At 43.5% G+C, this 10,207-nt stretch overlaps 1 protein-coding gene across 1 annotated transcript; it reads right to left on the bottom strand.

The window, feature by feature from the left end:
* Positions 1–4,546: 4,546 nt before the first annotated feature.
* MEX3B (mex-3 RNA binding family member B) lies at positions 4,547–9,389 on the bottom strand. The gene is made up of 2 exons (XM_072148352.1): positions 8,828–9,389; positions 4,547–7,892 (listed from the first exon to the last, which is right to left on the bottom strand). Exons 1-2 carry the CDS (start codon positions 9,054–9,056, stop codon positions 6,562–6,564), a joined length of 1,560 nt encoding a protein of 519 aa, XP_072004453.1. The 5' UTR covers positions 9,057–9,389; the 3' UTR covers positions 4,547–6,561.
* Positions 9,390–10,207: the final 818 nt, after the last annotated feature.

The following is a 10,207-nucleotide window of genomic DNA, read 5'->3' as shown; positions in this document are numbered from 1 at the left end:
GATGTCACACAGGTGAATGGCTCGTTAGTATCACATACAGTAAGCAGAGCTGTGTAATATAACAAGCCGTGCACCTGTGTGACATCACATGACCATGGGCAGATTTCTTTCCACGGAAATTGAGGAAGCATCCCATAGAATGACAGCAAGCAAAGATCTGAGGGCGATTTCACAGTTTTTCAGAAGCAGTTTTTGAAGCCAAAAGCACGCGTGGATGATAATGGATTGAGACAAATAATTGAAAAAGGTGTTCCTCCTACTTTTACTCCATTCCTGATTTGGGAATCAAAAACTGCATCTGAAAAACTGAACGTGTGAATGCACTCTCATAAACAGTGATGAACTGATACAGAAGCATATTAGAAAAATTGTATAACTCTTCATCATACAAACAAAGACATTCACTTGCCGAAACATGACAACCATCTAATATTTTATAATATGGAATTAGCGTTAAACCCATCAATAAAGCTGGTGACTAGAACTACACTTTTAGTGGTTTCTCAGGTGAGAAAGTCAATGACCTTAGTGATTAGCACATAACATAAAGGTACGCTTTACAGATTACTGCTCCACTCTGGTCTTGATACTTTACAGTATTAGAAAATAATGTTCTTTTTATACAGCAGGTTCACCAGGCTACTTCCCAAGCAGATTAATGTGTTTGTAGAGATTACACTGACAGCCATACACTTCCCACATGCGCAAGTCAACAGTCTATGTAAAAAGCTTTTCTAAAGCACAGCATTACCTCCACTTTACGTACTGTGACACAGGCCTGTCACTAAGCTGTTCCCATAAGGCAGCCAAGAATATATATTTCTATTGATTTTTAATTGATCATAACGTATTATATAATAGATCAAGCCTTTAACTGTCAACTTTGTAACAAGAAAATCAATGGTGTTCTTACATAAACTTTAATGTTATGTGAAATGATGGCATTGCATCAATGAGCAAGCACATTACAAGCACAATGCCTAGTGAGCACAGCACACAGACCAGACAACGAAGATGCAGAAGAGATTAATAAACCCACTCACATTCACAAAAACCCATCATCTCTTTCACATTCAGTGCCTTTGTGTTCACCCTTTTATTTAAAACAACATTCCTTCTAAGTATACAAATACCTGATCCACTGGGACCCCCATATATTATGAGAATAAGGGGCTGCAAGTGCCCCCCAAGTGTTCTATATGAATAGAGCTATGGTCGAGTATTGGACTAGCGCCTTAATTATTTGGATCACTCCTAGGCACTTGTGGATCCCCCTCCCTCTGATAAAACAATAAATCAGCCGTCTTGTAGTTAATGACACAACCACTTGCATTAATTTTTCTCAGTGTTATGTAAATACAACAGATTTCATGAATCACTGAGACAGTGTTTGGGTTTTAAATCAAAATTTAAATCAACTAGGAGGGGCTTGGATTTCATGCAATCGGTAATTAGCACTATGTGTTTTGCACTGTTAATATGTAAAACATGTAATGCTAATTCCCAATCACATGCGTTTCAGTGAAAAAGCAAATGCAATCGGGGCAAGGCCCTCCTCGTTGCATTTAAATTAGGTTTAAAAGCACAAATTCAAGGGTACCATGTAATCTTTGTTTGCTGTCAGTGAATGGAAACAACCAGGTTCACATTAAGAAGCTGAAAATATCTTACAGACACAGAAGGAAGTCATTTATGTTCACTTTTTGAGTCTGGATCACAGGCTTTTTGGACCATAATGTAAGCAAAAGGTTTCTACTCTCTGACAACAAGCAAAGAAACAAGAAATATATACATATCACACAGTTGCAGGATTTGGTTTTGTATAATAAATGTTTCATTTACACACAAATGGAAAAATGTTGTTTGTGATTTAGGATATTAAATAAGTGCTGACTGTTAAAGGGACATGTCTTGGGAATATCTACTCCATCATTTTTTGATAACCGGTAAAATAAATTCCAATTATGCTAACACAGTTTCATGTATATGGTCCTTTATACAAAAACAAGCTCAGACACTTGGTGGGACTAGTAGTTGTAGACATGTGATGTTCCTCCAGGATGTAGAACCAGTTTCCCAGTGTTCGTCCTGCTGCACCCCCTCATAGACACGCAATTAGCAGTTTCTCGCCATGCGCAATTACACTGTTATGTGCCATGTTGGTTTCGGTTAATACGAGTGTTGGGCTTGTGAGGTCTTGCTCCTCAGCCCTTTGATCAGACAGCTTACTTGGACAATTCACACCTCTCCTCAAAACTCCTCTCACTTCCTGTGTGTAGGGGATTGACAACTGTAAACAGCAGCTGGAAATGCCATTACAGAAGCCAAGAGAAGAATTGTTCTAGCCTTGTACTGCAAACCCTGCAGGCATGATGCTGTGTACAATAATAGTCACATCTAATATCTTACCCTCAAAAAATATCACTTAATGAACTAAAATGTATTGCCAGTACAGCTCCAACTTTCCTAATCTACAGACTGGAAAATCTATTGCTCTATAACAATGCTTATGGGTTATGTACCACTTCATTCCAGAATTTTGGAGGGGTGGCTGGCAATACCTGTGGGAGCTGGCAGTGTTCTTATTTTGGCTGCCATGCAGATACCCCAGGTAGAGATTTAAAAAGTGTTCTCTTTCGTTCTGCTTTCTTCCAAAATCAGCGCCACACCTGACCATGGTTTTGCATGTACAGCAACTCAGCTTTCTAGAATTGAATGGAGCTCAGGTGTGGTGCGGTTTTTCGAAGAAAACAACCATGGTTTTAAACCATAGGCTTCTGAGGAGGGTTTTAAGGCCAGTGCCACAAGGAGATTAGTGGACATGCAACACAAATGCCATAGAAACTGTTTTTTACACATACCAAGTATTTTCATTCACAATTTAATAAACACATGATATCAGTTAGGCCTCCTTACAAAGGATGTACTAAACCAGATCTTCCAATAAGGAAAATCAAAGCCTAAAAAGTACATTATTTTAATATACTCCTTGCACTGCCCTCTAAAGAGGATGATAACAAAAGGAGACAATGGGGGAGATTTATCATCACATTTTTGAGGTAAAACTGTTCTAGTTGCCCATTTAAACCAGAGGTCAGCTTTAATTTTATAGGCAACTTTGGGAAAATGAAAGCTGAGTTCTGACTGGTTGCTATGGGCACTTATGAGAGACTTATGATAAATCTCCCCCAATAAGTCCAGGTGAAGAAGTCCTGTATGGTGTATGAAGTGCAAAGAAATTCAGTATCAGACACCATTTCACCCTATAGAGGATAAACTTGCAAGGGCTACAATGATTCCATCAACATGAACCAGCATTTCCATACTCACATATACTGGAGGAATGTCTGCCATAGCACTGCAGCTTGAAAGATGTGACAACAAAGGGCGTAGATGACACACAATACAGACCCCATCAAAAGAAACAGGATGCAGAAGCCAAGACAATGGCAATAATACACAGAATGAATCAATAATGGCAGCATGAAATGTCTAACATCTAATCATACCGCTATTAACAGGAGTAAAAGAAAAGCCAGACAAATTCAATGTATATACAGATAGATGTATGCATCATAAAAGGACAGCAGAAAGCTGCTCTACAGTCACCCATAGAGAATATTAACCCATTCATAAGTGCAGCATAGAAAACATCCGCTCCCCATGACTCCTTCCATTACTGTACATTTATAACATCATATATATAGGTCAGAACGACAAGAGCATACTTCAAATTCTGTGACATTTATGTCGAGCAAGTGTTTCCTCAAACCCACACCATGTAACCTTTGCAATAATAAGGCCTCCACATACTCCAGAAAATGACGACAACAGAGTAAAAAGGTACTAAACCAACGAGCGGGACACATGATGTGCCCATAGCTGGCGTCAGTGCTGCAGATCTCCTTTACTATGCAAAATGGTTATACATTTCATACACCAACCACTATGAAGATTATTAACAATCACGCATGTCATGCTGTGTCCATCAAAAAGCCAAATCAATATCCCTAGGTGCAAATGTATAGAGATACGTCTGTCATCTGTGCTGCAGTCCTATGCAAAAAAAAAACCCATCACAGATGTCCTTAAAATTGTGCCAAATGACAAACTTGGCCTCAGCTCTGCTTCATCTGAGATAACATGCTCATGCGTCTCACATACACACACGTACACACCCACAGACGGTCCCAAACACACACCCACAGATGGTACCACACAAAGAGGAGCAGTGGCGTCTGTTTGATAAATGATGTACAGCAATGTGCTTTTACCCCCGGTAACCAGATATTTGGCACTTGTACAAATCTGACTGACTGCAGGAGATCATTGGACTGTGCTTAGTAACCTTTTACCTGCTGCACTACACATACATCTAGGAATGTGTAATTATATATATATTTTTTTTTCTATCCCCCTCTCACATATATAGCCAAAAGAACAAGTAAGGCTGATGATCAACTCACACAACAAAACAATCCATCATTTCTGGAATATTTTATTTGATTTATATAGAAATACTTAAAAAAAACATGAAGTAGCACCATTACTTAAGTTTTTACCTTTATTTATGTAGAACTTTAAATGTCAGAAAAATAAAACTCTTGATACAATTTCAAATCTTGTTTCAGCAAATATAATATTAGTATTTTTTGACCATGAGGTTAAAGGCCCTTTATCATAAAATAAAATATACTTTGTTTTTTTCTTTTTAAACTTTGCTCAGTAAAGTACATTTACGCTCAAGTAACATCACCTACATATACATAAACAAGTAGTAAACAAAATGTATTAAAATAGAAATACTAAACTAGAGTGGTGCAACAGAATCTTGTAATCTCCACTGAAATCTATTTATACAAATGCTAGAAAGGAGTCAACGGTTCTTCGAGTTGGCTTCATATGTTCATACATTTCATCATTTTTTCTTCTTGTAATAATATAGAATAAAATAGGCTTTATATCACGGAATAGAAAAAGACGCTGGGTGAAGCAGAGATTGAAAACATTGTTTTGTTTTTTTTCCAGGAACCTATAAAAAAAATCTCCATCCCAACACAATACTGTTCAAAACACTTGCAGTTTATGGTTGTGTGTGTTTTTTTTAACCCCTCCCTCCCCTCTCCCACCCTCACTTCACCTGTGTGATATTAAAATAATACAGTGTTCTTTGCCAGAAGGCCATACTAAAAAATAAAATATTTAAACCCAGCTACAAAAAAAGTTCACTGAACTTAAAATTAAAATACTTGTAAACATCTTTGCAATATGAAATATAATTTTTTCAAGTCAAAAAAGAATAAAATACTTCAAATCTGTATTAATGCAATTCGTCTTCTTAAAACCATTTTATAATTATATATATTTATATATTTATAGAAGATATGTTACAATTTAATATTACTTTCTTAAAGCTGCAGTATCATGGGGTTCTCTAAGGAGTTTATTTTCCCATTATTCATCTCCGGAAATAAAAACATAATAATTAATCAAAAAAATGAAGACTAAATGAACTTAAAAAAAATCATAATAAAATAAAGATTCATTCAAAAGTCTAAAAATAACTCCACTTGTCAAAATAATATTTGTATCAACTAATAGGCTACACGTAACAAAAAACGTAACAAAAAAATAGATATATATTTTGGAAGATTTGTCTTTGAAAGTACTGTACAGTGTAAAACTGCTGTTCTTTGTTCATATTCAGAGCATGCAATAAGACGTAGGAATCTTCCCCCAGCTACAATAAATGGCCTTGGGATAGTGTTCAGCAAGTTCCCTTTAAAAAAAAAAAAAAAGTAAAAAAACAAATCAAAGAAATGTGCAGATACTGCAGCTTTAAAGCCACATTCCCACTTGGCAAGGTAGAAACCAATTTTTTTTTTTTAAAAAACCACTGCAAAAGGCCTTGTCTCAACAACTCCAGGCCTTGCCACCACTAATTAACCCTTTCAAACCCAGAGGCAACCAAAATCAAAAACAGCATATTGCCCCTGGCACAGAAGGGGTTAAACTGGAACATGTGACAACATCCAGACTGTCTTGAGACAGGGCCACAGGCCCCACTGCACATGGCAGAAATGTTAGACAGCACAAATCAATATTGCTTCTGGAGTGGGGGCTGCATGTAAATTGGTTGCTGCCAGCTATTTACATAATGAAGCAGGGGTGGGTACCACTGAGAAAAACCCACCGAAGGGAAATGGCGGGGGGGCTCGTTTAATGAGACATGCAGTTACTATTTGACATCTGGCCCCCTGTATAAAACAATTGTTTGCCTTTAGAATGAAGAATGAAAGGCTACTACAAAGACATTAATATATATGAGCCCCTCAAGCGTACAAAGAATGAGGGGGTAAGATAAGCAACATCACATTATTATATATATATTATTTGCATATTAATATATTACAATATATTAATATATTAAGGGTTCTGGTAAATAATATATATATGTACAAAACACAATCACACATGTATGGCACCATACAAGTGGGAATGTAGCTATAGGGCAAGTGTTTCTATTCATAGTACGGAAATATAGAAGGATGCTTGAGTGTCCTAGGAGAATATGCGAATGGCCTGAGTGACTTCTGCGTGACATACTGGGCACTGAGGCTCGTTCTTCTCGCAGATGCGGTTGGCACACTCCATGCAGAATAGGTTGTGACCGCAGGGTACCAAGGCTGCTATCACCTCACTCTCAAAGCAGATGGAGCAGTCGCGGCTGCTTTTCCTCCTCATGCCTGATGAAGAGGAAGATGAGCTGGAAGATGAAGAGCTGCTGCTGCTGCTGGAGGACGAGGAAGAAGATGAGGAGTCAGAGCCCATGTTAGGGTAGGCAGAGTAGCTCAGGCCACCTCCGGGGTCACTGCGCACCCTACGCGCTAAAGGATGCTCAGGGACCACACTGCTTCCATGCAAGGGAGGAGAGAGCCTGGGCGGAGCAGTGCAGCCCACACCATTGAGCCTCCTATTAGACAGCAACCCATTGGCATTGTTTTGGTAAGGGGGAGATTGGGAGACACTATTTGTGCCACTGCGTTCAAATTGGGACCAGATCAAAGCAGTGCCAGGAGGAGCTGGCGCAGGGTCAAAAGCAGAGTCAAAGGCCAGCTCAGTGCAGTCAGGAGAAACGCTCTCACTGGCATATACATATCCATTGCCATTCACGTTATTGTTATTGTTGCCATTGTTGGTAAAACTGAGGGCAGGGCTGGGAGGGCTATAATCTGCCAGCCGAGAGCCATTGTTGCCCCCAAAGTATGAGTCAGTGGAGGCACTGCCCAGGGAGCTGGAGCTGTCATTGCGGTAACTGGAGAAAGCCTTACGTGAACCCGTGCCGGAGTTTGCGCATGGAGTGGGTTTGCTCCATAAGCTCCCTGTGCCATGCAAATCAAAGCCCACATCAGTCCCATTGGCGTGAAAGTCATTCTCATCGGTCAGCTCTATAAGCCCTCCAGTGCGCACAGCAATGTGAGCCTCAATCTCCTCCCGAGCTCTATCCACATTCTCTGGCATTCCTGTGACCTCAAACACTGGCTCTTTATCCCTGCTGGGGGTGACAATGTACGTGTGGGTCTGCTGCTGGATCCTCTTGATTGTAGCCCCTTTAGGTCCCACTACCAGACCCACCACTCTGTAGGGCACCCGCACCTGGATTGTGGTCTGTCCAGGAAGGTTTGGAGGTCCAGGCACTGACCCCCCATTTAAAGCATTCTTATTGCGAGAAGCTCGGATCATGGAAAAGTGCTCTGCTGCTGAGATGATCTCTCTCCTGGCCATGGCTACATCTTCCTTTCTCCCAGTCACAACAAAGACAGGCTCCTCCCCACGGACGGGGGTCTTGATGTAGGTGTTGGTCTTCGCCCGCAGAGCTTTGATTTTACAACCTGGGTAGCAAATGGGATAAAATGCACACTTAAAGTTGGTGTAAAAACTGAAAGACGTATAGAACAGCAAAAGGAATAACAAGCAGTGACACCTACATGAACCAAGGGCACTGCTAAAGGTGGGAAGCTGGGAGTGAACTAACTGCAGTGCCAACACAGCACAAAGCATGAGGAGGATGCACAATACAAGCATGCAATGCCTAAGTGTAGAAGAGGGCAGGAGCTGGTGGCATCATATTGTTTTGGATTAAGTAGAGCAGGGCACGGGCATCCTGTGGCATGCTCCTATGTACAGAAGAGCAGGGCAGGGGCATCCTGTAGCATGGGGCTATGGAGAGGAAAGCAGGGCAGAAGCATGCTGGAGTATGGGGCTATGGAGAGGGGGGCAGAGCCATCCTACAGAGAGAGGAGGGCAAAGGCATACTGTAGCACGGGGCTATGGAGGGGAAAGCAGGGCAGAAGCATGCTGGAGCATGGGGCTACAGAGAGGAGGGCAGGGGCATCTTGTAGTATGGAGCTACAGAGAGGAGGGCAGGGGCATACTGTAGCATGGGGCTATGGAGAAGAGAGCAAAAGCATCCTATAGATAGCAGGTCAGGAGCATCCTTTAGTATGGGGCTATGGAGAGGAGGGTAGGGGCATACTGTAGCATGATGGGGCAGCCTATGGAGAGCAGGGCAGGGGCAGCCTATGGAGAGCAGGGCAGGGGCAGCCTATGGAGAGCAGGGCAGGGGCAGCCTATGGAGAGCAGGGCAGGGGCAGCCTATGGAGAGCAGGGCAGGGGCAGCCTATGGAGAGCAGGGCAGGGGCAGCCTATGGAGAGCAGGGCAGGGGCAGCCTATGGAGAGGATGGTGCAGGCATGATCCGCACTCCTTTGTCTGCCTCTCACATTCCAGCATTGGCACAACGTGCACACAATAGAGCAGCCTCTCACCTTGTCTGCCCACGATCTCAGCCACATGCTCGGAGCTGGGCACCGGGACGCACTCGGTCATGTTGACGCTCTTTTTGCGAGGCTCGTTGTCGTACATGGAGTTCTCATCGTTGTCCAGCCCGAGCAGGGACAGCTGGTCCAGGGCGATCTGCAGAGCCCGCTGGTCGTCCAGGGTGTCGCCTCCTCCGCTCCCGGACCTCTCCATGTCTGCAAACAGCGAGCTGGGCATGGTCAGCTCCCCCGCTCCGCTCGCCTCGGCACAGGCTGCAGACACAAAGGAAAGCGAGGTGGCCGGCGGCAGGCGAGCAGCGGCGGCGGTGGGGAGGAGCGGGGCTGCGGCGGTCCTCTCCGGGCACTGCGGTCAGGGGGTCCCCCCAGCTTGTATCCAGCGGGTGCAGGAGCTGCTCCCCGACTTCTTTGTGGCCGGAATATGCCAGAGATGGCAGCGTTTCTTTAAGGAGCCCCTCCCCGGCTCACTCAGCGTTTTCCTCCCCTCCTGTCTGAGCCACTGCAGCCAGACGGCACTAGAGGGGGATAAGAGGCCGTGACGTCACCGGCAGGGCTGACAGTACAATGGAGCTGACACCGGGGAAGGCGCCTGCTATTGGCAGCACGGGGCTGGAGAGGGCGGGGCTGGCCCGGCCGCACCGTCCCCGCGGCCACGCCCCCTCAGCGGAGAGAAAGAGACCAACTCGTTTCTTTGTTGTCTAATGCAGAACAATAAAACGCAGCCTGGTGTGTATGTGTGCGGGCGACGCGCGGTACCGCACAGATATCCAGGCGCCCCCTGTAATAAGGACAAGGCGCAGGACCCGCGCCAGCCTCAGCCTTACTTCTAATTGGTCACCGATCCCCGACTACTACACCCACATGTATGTATTGTCCCAGAGCCGGCAGCGTGCACGGTGCTGACAAGTTATACACAAGTGTCACAAACCCCTGTTCAAACCATACTCCCTCATAAATGACTGCACTAACACATCTGATCCGTCAGAGATAAGTGATCAGCCAGAGGTGACAATCACTGCATCAGTCACATCACCATGAGCTGCACAATGTCATTGTGTCATGTCACCCACTATGTGTCCTGTTACATGGGGAAAGTCATCCACACACAGAAAGTTTCTACCATCCTAACCATCAACCCACAAAAGACAAGGAAAACTAAATATATCTGCAATAGAACCAAGTGTGGATCCTACATCTATTGCTGTGCATCTCTAGTTTTAGCAAAACTCCGGCTTTAAGTAAAAGGGTCCCATGGCCTGGTTGTTGCTTAGTCCCATTCAAACCAACAGAGCTGCTCTGCAGTACCAAACACATCAGTAATGTATAGATTTTTCTCCACCTTTAAAAAATGCTTCAAAGCCTGAATGTGTG

The sequence above is a fragment of the Engystomops pustulosus genome, chromosome 4 (assembly GCF_040894005.1).
Source record: "Engystomops pustulosus chromosome 4, aEngPut4.maternal, whole genome shotgun sequence".
In the NCBI taxonomy this organism is placed as follows: domain Eukaryota; kingdom Metazoa; phylum Chordata; class Amphibia; order Anura; family Leptodactylidae; genus Engystomops; species Engystomops pustulosus.
The sequence above is the reverse complement of the archived record's forward strand: the minus strand, read 5'-3'. Positions and strand labels throughout refer to the sequence as shown.

Coding starts and splice junctions, on each gene's coding strand:
- MEX3B (XM_072148352.1), bottom strand. CDS start 9,056: ATGCCCAGCTCGCTGTTTGCAGACATGGAGAGGTCCGGGAGCGGAGGA. Junction 7,893..8,827: donor TGAGATCGTGGGCAGACAAG/GTGAGAGGCTGC, acceptor TTTGCTACCCAG/GTTGTAAAATCAAAGCTCTG.